At 55.7% G+C, this 13,679-nt stretch overlaps 1 protein-coding gene across 2 annotated transcripts in view; it reads left to right on the forward strand.

Annotated features, from left to right (window-relative positions):
* The window catches only part of ARHGAP27 (Rho GTPase activating protein 27), a 63,013-nt gene that overhangs the window by 36,588 nt on the left and 12,746 nt on the right, over positions 1-13,679 (forward strand). For both annotated transcript variants that reach the window (XM_077806138.1, XM_077806139.1), the window contains exons 4-9: positions 815-928; positions 1,703-1,770; positions 5,867-5,957; positions 9,351-9,455; positions 11,041-11,139; positions 11,998-12,097. In XM_077806138.1, coding sequence (XP_077662264.1) covers positions 815-928; positions 1,703-1,770; positions 5,867-5,957; positions 9,351-9,455; positions 11,041-11,139; positions 11,998-12,097 — 577 coding nt within the window. The remainder of the gene's footprint in view (positions 1-814; positions 929-1,702; positions 1,771-5,866; positions 5,958-9,350; positions 9,456-11,040; positions 11,140-11,997; positions 12,098-13,679) is intronic.

A 13,679-nucleotide genomic window follows, 5' to 3' on the forward strand; every position in this document is an offset into this window, starting at 1 on the left:
CTTTAAATAGGCTGGCCAGGCAGAAAAGGCAGCTGCACTCCATGGAAGCTTTGAGGTGGAGCTGGCCCCCGCTCTTGGGGGGGATACAGGGCTCCCTGCAAACACTGGTGTTCCCCCGCCCAGGAAGGGGCTGTGCCGAGGTGAGCCCGCCCCACCCCAGCACTGTTCCGCAGCGTCGGCATGGGGCCTGCTCAGCGGAGCTGGTGGCAGACACTTTTAAAGCAAACCCTCCTTCCCCTGCCAGGCGCCTGGCTCGTGGGGCCATGGGGCTGGGCTGGAGAATGGGCTGGCCAGTGATATCGGGGTTTCTGCCTGCTAAGCTCAGGGCAGTCCTATCTCATGCCACAGGCTGTTCCCTGAGCCTCGCAGAAATTCTCACACTGGCCAGGGACTAGCCTCTGAGCCATCAGGTACTAGCTACGGTATGAAGATGAAGGCTAGGCATGGTGGGTTTGCTTTGCCTGCTGCCACGTTTGGTCAGGGGTGATTCACTCCAGGCAGCAGAGTGATGCCAGAGGGCACAGAGGAGGTGCCAGGAAAGTGGAGGACAACATGGTCTTGTGGCCAGGGCACTGGCCTGGCGTGTGGCAGACCTGGGTTCTATTCCCAGCATTGCCCTGCTGGGTGACCTTGGGTGAGCCCCTGCTTCTCGGCTGCTTCTGTCCCTTCCCCTCCCAACTTTGGTGTGTTCAGAGGAAGTTCTCTGCTGTCCCTTACTGTGTGTGTACAGCTCCCAACACAATGGGGTTTGCTGGCTGGAGCTCTCAGCACTAGTGATAAATATGGTTTGTGACTAACTAGTATCCACTTTCAGGTCTCTGTGCCAGGAGGTCACCGGAGAGCGAGCAGCGGGTCCAGCCAGGACAGCAGCCCCTTTGCCAGCTGGCACAACTGCATGCCAGCAATCCTCATCCAGAAAGAGGAGAAGGTGAGGGAGATGGCTGGGCTCATTTTGCTGATGGGGTCATGGGCAGGGCATGCACCTGTGCTGGCTCCTTTGGATCCGTCAGCAGACCTGACTTTAACTCTGGGCTTTGGTGCCGTTCCCCAACAGGTTCTGTTCACCTGCCTGGGTCCCTGTGGGGGTGGCACCTGCATGGCCGGGGCTGGGCAGCTGTTGTGGGGCCCAGGCTGGCTAACTCAAGGGGTACTGTAGCTGTTGAGCGATCGTGACCATAAAGGACATCTGCAGAGATCAGCAGCGCCTGAGTCTGAGAGGGGTGTTCGCGGAAGGCAGCTCCCTAGGCCAGGAACAGCTCCGGGATTTGCTCAGTTAATCAGTCTGTCCCACAACCCTCCTGCTCTCCTCTCCTCTCCTGACCCCACTCCATCAGCAGGCAGCCGCTGGGCCTCGCATCAGGCAGGTGCTGTAGCATGTGCCTGACTTGAAGCGCATGGGTCACCTCGTGGATTTCAATGGGCGTGCTCGTGTGGGCTTCCAACTAAGTGTGTGCTCCGAAAACTTCCTGAAATAGGGCCCTGGTGAGCTTGTGATCCAGATGCCCAACTGAAAATCCATGGGTGTTTTCCCAGTGCTTACCGGGCCGGGAGGGAGATGGCACCAGGGCAGGCCCTGTCCCTACTCGAATGGCGCATTGTGCCCATTCCAGCAGTGGTGCTGATGATCAGCTGTCTGAAAGCTGGTTTCCCTTGGGAAATGCTCGCAGGGCGGCTGTAAACCCTGACTTGTCTTTGATTTCAGTTCAAAAGCCTGGACAAGGCTGGAGTTCTTCACCGGACAAAAACAGTTGACAAAGGAAAGCGATTACGGTAAGAGAGTCTCAGCGTGGCAAGAAGCACCAGGGCAGCCCTCCAACACGCTGGCCTGCCACAGAGCAAACGCTGCTCTCATCCTGTTTGGCTCAGTGCTGGGGAACTCGCAGTCCAACTCACTGTGTCAACTCCTAGATCCCAAGGCCAGAAGGGACCAGTGTGATCACCCAGTCTGACCCCTGGATAATGGCCAGAGAACTTCCCACAATAATTCCCAGAGCAGAGCTTTTAGAGAAACATCCAACCTTGATTTAAAAATTGTGTTAGTGATTCTCCATCACTGACAACCCTCAGTAACTTGTTGCGGTGGCTAATGACCCTCCCTGTTAAACATTTACACCTTATTTCCAGTCTGAATCTGTCTAGCTTCAACTTCCAGCCATTGGCTTGTGATAGACCTTACTCTGCTAGACTGAAAGCACATTATTAATTATTTGTTCCCCATGTAGGTACTTGCAGACTGTGATCAAGTCACCCCTTCACCTTCTCCTTGTTAAGCTACATAGATGGAGCACCTTGAGTCTATAACGAGGCTAAACTCTGAGCTCTCATTCCCCTGGTGCTGGGGCATCCCCAGCACACAGCCCCAGTGCTGGAGGCAGATTGTAAGCCCCCACTTCTTGTTTTCCTGGGAGTGCATATTGTTCAGTCAGAGATTTCTAAAGCCAGAAGAAACAATTGCCATCACCTAGCCTCAATTCTTGCACAACTCAGGCCAGAGCTTTCACCCAGTGACTCGCATGGGCAGCTCCCCGTCTCGTGACATGGCTGCCCATGAATGGTGCAACTGCAGCCCACCCATTCAATCCCATTGTGACCCAGGGGGTGAGCTGTGCGGACAAGTGCACAGTGGCGTCTTACTAACCAGGAGGCTGTTCCGCTCCAAGTATCTCCTAAGCAACTGATTAAATCTGTTCTGGGAGGGTGTGGCTGGTCCGTGGCTGGTCCTAACTGAGGTCCAGTCTGCATTCGCAGCAAAGGCTTACAGAGGAAAAGGATAAAGCTGTAAGTGACCTCATGCTGAGCATACTCATTGGGCAATCTGCTACCATTCTAGCCTCCTGACCAAGCAGGTGACATTGCAGTGGGGCTGAGGGAACAGCGCTTTCCCCCTGCACAGCTTCCCCAGGGCTCTGGCTGGACCAGGGCAGGGCGGCTCCCTGGACAATCTGGGGGTAGGAGAGATTGAATTGAACCCCACGGGGAAGCTGACTTAATTGCTGTGCCCCAGCGCAGCCTCAGTGCAGCCTGGGCTGTGTTAAGGCAGAAGAGCTTTCCAAACACATGGGCTGCATGAGTCAGATGTGCCGATCTGTTGATACAGGAGCTCTGAGGTGGCTGTTAAGGCGGAGAGTTGAATGAATCCAGGGGACGTGCTGCTGCGGGGTATGGTTGGAGACAGGAGCAAAAGCCTCTGGGCGCCTGGCAGTGTGTTGCTAACCGCGCGGTAGGGCAGTATGGAGGTGGCAAGGGATAAAGGAGCCTTTTCCCATAACTTCTTATTTCCCTGGTTTTAAGGTTTGGGGGGGCTGGGGGTTGTTTTGCTTGTTCTGTCACTAAAGGGAGACATGTCACTAACAAGTTTCAGAGTAGCAGCCGTGTTAGTCTGTATTCGCAAAAAGAAAAGGAGTACTTGTGGCACCTGTTCACGATATTAACCGCTGGGACGGGAGGAGTCCACTCTGTCACAGATTTCCTGTGTGATCTTGGGTCAGGTCACTCAGTGTCGCTGTGTTGCAACCAGGGCTGACTGCAGCATGCACAGCCAGAGCCAAGCTAGCCTGGATCTCGCTAGCCCAAGTGCCGAGAGCGACCGAGCCGCAGCAGTGTGTTCTCCAGTGCTGTGAGCCACTCAAGCCGGTGCTCAGGGTACGGGTGGGATTGTACAGGGCGCACAGAAGTCTCTTCTTCCCCGGGCTTCACTGCTGTTGGTACCTGCGCTAGCTAGATTAGAGGTAGCTTGGGTCTGTCTACGCGTGCTGCAGTCCCCCCCCCGCCGGCAGTGTCAACGGGTTCCCTGTGTCTCTCCATGTGTGCAGTGGGCTGACAGCCCTACGCAGTGGTGAGCTGGAGCTGGTTTGCACCGGTTCGCTGGAACCAGTTGTTAAATTTAGAAGCCCTTTTAGAACCGGTTGTCCTGTGTGGGCTTCTAAATTTAACAACCAGCCAAAAGCAGTGCCTTAGGCACCAACTCCGTGCAGATTCGCCGGAAGCCTGGGGGGAGCAGAGCGGGGCAGCACGTTCGGGGGCGGAGGTGGAGGTGAGGCGAGGTGAGCTGGGGCCGGGCATGGGGCGGGGCGGGGAGCTGCCGGTGGGGACTCTGCACCCACCAAATTTCCCCCGTGGGGGCTCCAGCCCCAGAGCACCCACGGAGTCGGTGCCTAAGGCGCCACTTTTGATGTGATCAGTGGGGGGAGCAGCTGCTCCCCCTGTTCCCCCCCTAGCTACGCTACCCTACCCCAGGAGCCAGAGGGACCTGCCGGATGCTTCCTGGGAGCTGCCCCAGGACTCCCCACCTTGCCCCCCAGCAGGTCCCTCTGGCTCTTAGGGGCGGGGCAGGCTGGGCACCCACTATGATGGCTCATGAGACCCTCCTGCCTGGTTCTGGGGGCAGTCAGGGAACAGGGGAGGGGGGTGGATGGAGTAGGGGTCCCGGGTGGGGGGTCGCGTCAAGGAACGTGGGGGGTTGGATGGGGCAGGAGTCCCAGGGGGTGGGCCACGACCCCCTCATGGGGTGAGGCGGGAACCGGTTGTTAAGATTTTGGCAGCTCATCCCTGGCCGTACCCCACAGGGCTGTTCAGATACTAGAGTGAGGAGGGCCCTGGACGCACCTGAGCTAGGGAGACTAAACTAGGAAAGTCTCAGCCAATCCCGCTCTTTGAGGGTGTTGCCACAATTTTTTATGCATTCTGCAAATTTCTCCAAATTTGGCAAGATGCAGCCTCCATTCCAAGATGAGACTGAGGAGGGATTTGCTCTCCAGCTACGGCCCATATATAGCACTACACCATCCTCCAGGGGCCAGGACAGTCACGGAGCTGCCTAGGGGACAATTTCCCCCAGTACAAGCTCTGTCCAGGGGTTTGTCTTCAGTGCAGAGTTATCCTGGGTGCTCACCCCTGTCCCATCCACACACACAACTCCTATGCCCAAGTGGGGTGCAGGTTTCCACTCGGCTTAGCTGGCCCATTGTGAGCCTTGGTTAGATCCCTGGGTCTGCCTTCCCTGGGGCTGGTAACCTGCATGCACAGCAGTGAGGACAGAGGCTAAACCACTGCAGCCCTCCAGTGCCTTCCCACAATTCCCTCCTGTGTGCCCAAAAGGGTAGAGGATCCGAGAGCAGCTCAGTGTAGTGTGGCACAAAGAACTCGGGGCTGCCCCCCTGAAATCCTAGTGACACGCATGGGGGAGCGCAGCACCACTGAGGCCCCGGCAGGGCTTTGCAGCCTGGCTGCTCACACCCGGTACCGATCCCCCAGACTAGCTGTGCGGTGAAGACACCCCGGTTCAGCCTGAGGGCTGCAGTATCCCAGCTCACCAGAGGGGCCCACGGGCAGTCCTGGGGATGCCAGAACCGAGAACAGCTCCCCCGGCTGTTATGCAGGAGGTCAGACAAGATTATAATGGTCCCTTCTGGCTTTGAAGTCTATGCACCTGCTGTTGCAAACATTCACGTTTTGAGCAAACTTGCCAAGAGCTCCCTGCCCCTAGCCTGAGCAGCCTGCAGTGGGATGCAGGGTTAGGTAGACAACGTTCATTTGGGTCTAATCTCCCCTCCCCAGCTGGCTCCCCTCCCCTTCCAGACAGCAGAGGGCTGCGCCAGCATCTGGCCACAGACCAGCAAACTCGGCACTTCTCCCTGTGTACAACTCCAAGTGCGGGGAGGAGGATTTTTACATAGGATTCCCAGACCAACCAGCACTGAAGGAACCAGTGTCTCCTTAGCAAGTGAGGAGGCCATTGATGGAAGGGGCTGTGCCATGCATAGGGCTGCCCCACACCTTCCCTTCCTCAGCTGGCAGCATGGGAACAGGGTCCTGCCAGCATAACCGGTATCTGGGTTTAATGCTTTCCTCACCATTCCTCCCCCAGGAAGAACTGGAGCTCGTCCTGGACCGTCCTGGAGGGGGGCATCTTGACCTTCTTTTTTAAGGAGTCAAAACATTTGTCCTCCAGCAGCTTGGTGAGTTGCCAGCCATTGGCTACTGTCCTTGCTAGGCCCAGGTTGGGAGCTGCTGCAGGCTGCTCACCAGCACAACAATTTCCTGGCCCTTCCCCACGCACCCCCACTTTTCCCTGGCTTGTACCCTCCCTCCTTCATCACCCTGCAGGAGCTGCTTCCCGGGTACCAAGCAAGCTTTCTGCAAGGAGCAAAGTGTGCAAGCAGCCTCTGGGCCTGGCTGACTTGTCTCCCAGTTGACCCTGAAAATAGTGGGACCATAGAATCCTAGAATCTCAGGGTTGGAAGGGACCTCAGGAGGTATCTAGACCAACCCCCTTCTCAAAGCAGGGCTTTGTCAGTCGATTTTGACCAGCTGAATCCTGCTCTGGAATCTGAAATTGGGTGACATTCCCTAGAGTATGTGGCTTGCATTCAAAACGCCCCCCCCCCCCCTTCATGTGGCTCCCAGACCCCTTCTAGGCGATGGATGCTAGTGGAGTGACTCAGCAGGGGCAGAGACAGAGCTGCTCTGCAACGGCTATTTTCCCCCTCCCAGGTTAGTGTTTATAATAAGAGATGCAAGTAAATTACCACCAGCGACAAAGGAAACCCAGAACTCCCTCGCGTGGCCTTCGAGCTGTGGTCAGAGCCGCTTGAAACAGGGAAGGCTGCTCGCAGCGCTGGTGGGCGTTGTCACGCAGCTCAGGGCTGATGTGGGCTTGCAACACATTTGGCAGCATTTTGCAGCATGGGGAAGAGAATGAGGGCAAGAAAAGAAATGTATCTGCAGGGAGCCCCATGCCCCAAGCAGGCCCCTAGCCAGACGCAGCAACGTCAACATCCACGCACAGTGCGGGGAACTCTTTAAGGCCCCACGCCTACTCCTGCAAACTCTGTTGCTGAGGGTCAACCAGGGTGGACAGCTGTGCTCATGTGGTGGTCGGGGGCGGGGGGGGAATTAATAAAAATTATGCATCTGGGGAGCCCTTCAGTCCATGGAAATGCCTGATGCAATTTCCTGACTGGTGGACGATGGGGGCTGGGATTTCAAAGGAACCTCAGGGAATAAGGTGCCAAATCCCCACTGAAATCTAATGGGATTTGGGTCCCTAACTGCCATAGGCAGACAAGCCCTCGGGAAACTGACCAGAAGAGCAATTGTGGAATAGAAATGTAACTCTGGAGGTGGATTAAGCTAACCCAGGAAAAGGCCCTCTTCTTCTGGAGTAAGAGAGTCCGTACAGGGAGTTAATCAGAAATAAATATTGCTCTTGCAATTCAAACCTCCCTTATTCCGGATTAGTTCCCGACGTATGCTTGCTCTGTGGAAAGTCCCAGCCCACAAGGTTGGAGCAGACAGACTCTTTGCTATTCCACAGGGGATTAAAGTGCCTGGTTATTTCACTGACATTTTCCAGTGGAAAGCTGTGTTCTATTAGAAAAACCCAGCAAACCACATGCACACCAGAACCCTGGCCCCCCGACACAAAACCAATAACCATGTGCCCAATGCCAGCATTACTGACGTACCAGAGAGAGAATCCAGGAAGGGACATTCCTCGCCTTTATGGGAGCATTCTGTGCTGGCCCCTAGCCTGTCGCCCCCTCCTCACCCAGATTGCTTCGGATGCAAGTTCTGCCCCCACTAGTATTTAGCTCTAGGCTCCTCTAGCCGCAGTTATAGGGGAGATGCAGCTTCCATCAACAAAAGCGTGGTTTTGCTGGTATAGTTTATACCAGTTCAGAATGAGCTCTCCCAGCAAAAGGACGTTTTGGCCAGTATAACTGTGTCCACGCTAGGGTTTTTGCCCGGATTAAAATGTCATAAAAATATTGCACCCCTGCCTGCTATTGCTATCCAGGCAAAAGTTTCTAGTATTGTCCTAGTCTTAGAAATACTCGTGGCAATCTCGGTGTCCAGTCCAGGGGAGGGTTGAATTACATCTTTAATTATGGCCCATGACCATCTGTGCATGCAGGTCTCCCAGTGACCTCAGTAGGAGGCACAAATTAAATAGTTAACGATGACAAGTCAGTTGTCCTCACTGAGCTGTACCCCTAGACCCTCTCCCTGATGTGATTACTAGGCGCCGGCAGAGTTCATTCTTCTCTGAGCTGTTTCAGGCTTTCTGCAGACATCCCTGCAAAGTCACACCCTGCTTATGCTGGGGTGGTTCACTCTGCAACCACGAGCGGTAAACTATGGTTGTTTTGTTTCTAATGAAAGCTGCAATGCTGCAGAGGGTGAGAGAGTTCCGGCACCTCTCGTGGCTTTATCCTAGGTCTCGTGATCTTTGATGTTTTTCTTAAAGCCCCAACTCCTGCAAACGTGATTAGGGGTAGGGTGACCAGATGTCCCGTTTTTAAAGGGACAGTCCCGTTTTTTGGGAGTTTTTCTTATATAGGCACCTATTACCCCCCACCCCCGTCCCCTTTTTTCACAGTTGCTGTCTGGTCACCCTAATTAGGTGAGAATTTCAGCTTTCAGTTTTAAAAAAGGAAGTTTCTACTCTCGGATTATGGAGAAAAAGCTGGGAACCACAGTCCCAAATGGCTCCAGCACCCAGAGGCAAAGGAAAACACCCCGTAGTATTTTAAATTCATGTTTTTAAGCCAATCAGAGGGTTGTTTTGGAGCCTGACTCATGATCGTTGCCTGCTTGGGCTCGGTGTTGTAGCAGATATGCTGCAGGCCTGATCAGCACTCTGAGCCGCCAGCATTTGAATCCTTTGGTCTACGCCAATGGAACGAAACCGTTTTAACCTCTGATCGGCTTGCTTCAGTGCAGCTGACTCTGGGTGAGGTGTCCTGCGAGAGGCGCTCGGTGGCTGGGAGCCAGAAGGCCTAGATTCTAACCCCTACTCTGTGTTCCCATGGCTTGGCCTGACTCCTGCTGGGCCTGTCTCCATTGGCCCATGGCAATCGGAGTGAGGAGGGCTTGCCCTCTGCCAGTTCAGATGGAACAAGAAGCCGATCAGGGTCCTCTCATCCAAGGTTCTAGCCACCTTGTGCTGGGTCTGGCACCAGGCTGGGCTTCCCTTTGTACCCGCAGCCACATTGTGTGTAGAAAGAACAGGAGGACTTGTGGCACCTTAGAGACTAACCAATTTATTTGAGCATAAGTTTTCGTGAGCTACAGCTCACTTCATCGGATGCATCCTGTGGAAAGTGTAGAAGATCTTTTTATATACACACACCTAAGGGGCGATGGCAGGAGGGCAGAACAGCACTGGTTGTACCTGCCTCAGTCTGCCCACGCCCAGCTCTGAGCCGGTGGAAATGCCATGGGCAGACATGGGAGCCCAGCCCAAACGGCTGGTTTTATAGCCCACGTAGAGCAAACATTCTCCTCATATAGCCTCACTGCTCTGCTCCTATCTCCCAGGGCATGACCATCCTCTTTCCTTCCCCCAGAAACACCCTGCCATGCTGACCACACCCGAGCATACTGTGGATCTGCGGGGGGCTGCCGTGTCCTGGGCTCCCAAAGAGAAATCCAGCAAGAAGAACGTTCTGGAGGTGAGTCCGCTCAATGCAGCGTGGCTTTGGTGGTGTCCCCAGAGCCGGAGGGCTGGGTCGGGGGAGAGACGTGTTGCCTTGGTAAAGAGGCTAAAATGATTGGAAACCCCAAGGCCTGGTCTGTGTGCAACCTGGGTTAGTTAAACCAATGCAGACCATGTGTAGATGCTAACTTTGGTTTAAGGGTGGTTTATTTTGGTTTAGCTGAACCCTGTTCCTGAACGACTTTATGATTAGTTTGCATTACAAAATCACGCCCCCGCCCCAGCCGACAACTCTGCCGGCAAAGCCCCTGGTGTAGATGCAACAATGCTGACAGAAGAGCATTCAGGGTGGTTGTGTAGCCTGGCCAGGTTGCGGGCCGAGCTGGGAGACTCTTGCTGCAAAGATGGCTCAGAGATGCAGCTAAATACAGAGGGAGGCCTCAGTGCAGAACCAGGGCTTAGGTCTGAGGGAGTCTAGTGCAAGGGATCCATCCACCCCTTGAAGCCAGGCATCTTTCCCTCAGGAACTGTGAGTGCCGAAGACAAGGGCTGAGCCTGGGCCAGCTCCTACCTGATCTGAGTCGATGGGAATTTGGGGTGCCCAAGGAGCAGAGACTTGAGCTGTAAAATTGCACAAAAGTCAAGGCCAACAGCAAGGGCCCTGTCACATGTGCATGTCTCAGCCCAGCCCACTGGTGCCTGATCGCTGTTGTGCCATGGAAAGTGTCACGGAGTCCCTGGGCGATGCTCTGGAACTGCTCCCCATGAAGCCAGTCAGGACTCTGGGGCAGTCGCCTTTCTGTGAGCAGACTGTCTTCAGGAAACACAGCTCACCCGGCTTCCACCTTCCTGGGTCTGACCTCGGAGCATTCAGCATCCTCTGCCCCTCCGTGCGCTTCCCCCAGCGAGTCTGCTCAGGTGGGGCTCCTGGGGAAGCCAGAGGGTCCTGCCCCCCAACTTCGCAGTCAGACGTGACTCTCAGCCAGCCAGTACAACAGAAGGTTTATTAGATGACAGGAACATGGTCTAAAACAGAGCTTGCAGGTGCAGAGAACAGAACCCCTCAGCTGGGTCCATTTTGGGGGGCAGTGAGCCAGACAACCACATCTGCCCTTCACTCCATGTCCCAGCCAGCCCAAAACTGAAACTCCCTCCAGCCCCTCCTCCTCTGGGCTTTGTCCCTTTCCCGGGCCAGGAGGTCACCTGATTCCTTTGTTCTCCAACCCTTTAGCTCTCACCTTGCAGGGGGGAAGGGCCCAGGCCATCAGTTGCCAGGAAACAGGGTGTCGGCCATTCTCCGTGTCCAGACCCCTGCACACACCTGCCCTCTAGGGCTCTGCAATGATCATACACCCTTACCCCACCACCTAGATACTTAAGAACTGCATAGGGGAAACTGAGGCACCCCCCACACTATTCAGAGGAAACATTAAGAACAGTCCCACTTCGTCACAGAAATAAACTGCCCTTCTTCCCGTATGGACCCTCTGGAGGGCTGTCACATTGGGAGCTGATGTGGGGTCAGTTCCCCTTTGGCCGCTCGCCCTGGGGGCTGCATGGCACCTGTTTCACCCCAATAACTCCCACCCTGCTTCTTTCAGCTGAAGACTCACGATGGTTCCGAGTTCTTGATCCAGCACGACTCTGAGCCCATTGTGGCCACGTGGCAGAAGGTGATCGCCGACAGCATCAGCAAGCTGGTGAGAGGGGCTTCTCTGGGCATTTTGTTAGAGCTTTCCTGAGGTGCTGGCCCTGGGGGGGGCCTGAACTCGGGACTCCGGGCCAACCAGCAGGAGCTCTGGGCTAGAGTCCAGGATCAGGCCCCTTTGTTCAGAAGACGTTTTACACAGTCCAGCCCCAGATGGGCACAGAGACCCAGATAGGTAGGTTATGCACCATGCCCCCATCCTCAGCATTGACACTGGCCTCACCCTGACCCCCCTTCTCTGGCCCAGCTCTCTGCTCAGCCTCCCTTTCCCTTCCCTGCCCATCGCCTGCTCAGCTCTGTCCCCTCCTGAAGCAGCAACCAGGTTTTGTCTTTAGGATCTGGCATCGCCACCTTGGGACTGTCAGTCAGGCAAGGATCGGCTTTCTCACGAGATTTACAGTACTTTGGCAGCTAGAAACACCCTGCCAGCCGCTGTCCCCCTGGGAGATCAGCATGGCGGGATTGGTTTCTTTCTTATCCCAACTTCAAAAAAATTGGAATTTTGAGCAGTTTCAGGTTGGCTCCTGCTGCTGTCGCATTCTCTGCACTGCAGTAGCCCCAAGGCCCAGGACCCCAGCGTGCCAGGTGCTGTACAAACACAGGACAAAAGCCCGTCCCTGCCCCAAAGAGCTGACAGTCCAAGTATCTGTTGTGTCCAGACTGATTTGTGGCCCATCATTTGTGGGGTGGGGGTGGGATTTTGCATTATCCACTGTCTCCCTCCCAACCTACCCAGCCGTGTCTAGCAGGCTCCGGGAAAGCACCGCACCTCCTGCCCTGAGCTACATGCCTCAGAGCTCCTTTGGGGCCTTGATGGGACAAAAGCAATCTGATGCCATGTCTCCCTCAGTCAACAGAATTTCCTACTCATGACGAGAACGGAAATGTTGGGGAATTTGGAGCCAAGGAGAGACTAGGAAACAACAAAGATGAAGATAAAAAGAATCCAGGTGAGTGGGTGAAATCTGAGCGGGGAAGCCTGCTTGGGAACAGCTTGGGGGCCCGCTCTGGTTCAGCCTCCAGGCCCAGCCTGCCTGGGAGCTGCTGGTCGTGCTGCCACCGAGCTCGTTGTCTGCTCAGCTCAGTCCAGGCAGAGCTGTGTTAACGACCCAACGTCCCTTGGTATGGTGCAGCTGAGCAGCAGTGTGGATACCCTAGCAGCGTACAGCGAAGGCGGAGGGCCCGGTTCTGTGCTGGGAGACAGCCCAGAAGGCTAAGGGAGTGCTCACCACCTGGAGCCTGGGCCAAACGGCTCCTTGGGCAAGTGAGAGCAGCCTCTACATACAGCAGCCTTCGTGGGGTGGCTCTGCAGCCCCTGATCTCAGGAACCCCAAGTTCTATGGCTGTTCCCAACCCCCACTTGCCCAGGCCTTGCAGTGGGGTAGTGTAGAGTGGTTGTAACTCAGGGAAATTCTCCCCTTGCCTTGGAGGCTTGCGTACAGCCCGGATGTGCTGCCAAAGCAGGCTGCAGCATTGGCCCCATAGCATGCCCCACGCTGCATTGCAGGGCAAGCTGGCTGAAGGGCACAGATGGCAACATGAATGCGAGCTGGGTCCCCACGGCTGGCTCCAGGCACCAGCTTTCCAAGCCGGTGCTTGGGGCGGCATTCAGAGTCCATGTCCCACGGCGGCGAGTCAACAGCGACTGCTTGGGGCGGCAAAATTGGTAGAGCCACCCCTGTGGGTCCCCCACCTGCCCCTGGCTAGTGTGCTCAAGGCCAGGTCACGTCTGGCTCTTTGGCACGTCCTGTCGTGGGAGGGGGACTAGGATGGGGTTCAGTAAGCAGGGATGGTGCTGGAGAAGCTGGGGGACAACAAGCAGTGACACTGGGCACCTGGCAGCACCAGTCTTGGGGTGGTAACATCCCCGCAACAGGACTCTCTCTAGCATGGAGTTTTCTTTCTGGTATAAAGCAAAGAGGGGCAGTGCAGCTGGTCACCCAGGCAGACTGAGACCAGAGGGGGGAGCTGGCAGGGGCTGGAGCCAGTTGAGGTGGACTAGACAGAAAACTGGGGGGGCTGCACAGAACTGCAGAAGTAAGGATGGCAATGCCATACCATGCCACTCTTACTTCTGTGTAATGTTTGGCCTTTGCGCTGGGAGGGGGCCTACGGGGAGGGCTAAGGCAAATATTGGGGTGGCTATAGTCGTCCCCCCCCCACCCCAGCACTGCCCCGGGAGCTGGTCAGCTGTGGTGGCCGTGGGGTGGCGATGCAGAAGGATGGCGCTAGTACGGGTGGGGGGAGGCCACAAGAAGCAGCGAATGGGGGGTGAAGGACGAGTCCATTTGCCAGGAGTTTCTCTCCCCCAGCAGGCAGGTGAGCAGAGAGAGAAGCCACGCCCCTGGGTACCCACCCCTGCTCATGGGATTCAGATCCCCAAGTGACAAGGGCCAGATTAGCATCCGAGGCAGGAACAAGCTCACGTAGCAGGGCCTGGGTGTTCGTCCTGAAGGGCTCCAGGTTCCCTGCCACAATCTCCTGCATTCAGAAATGGGGTCACTTCAGTAGAGAGGTGCTGTGCAGACGCCA

Source organism: Eretmochelys imbricata, chromosome 27 (genome assembly GCF_965152235.1).
Source record: "Eretmochelys imbricata isolate rEreImb1 chromosome 27, rEreImb1.hap1, whole genome shotgun sequence".
NCBI classification, from domain to species: domain Eukaryota; kingdom Metazoa; phylum Chordata; order Testudines; family Cheloniidae; genus Eretmochelys; species Eretmochelys imbricata.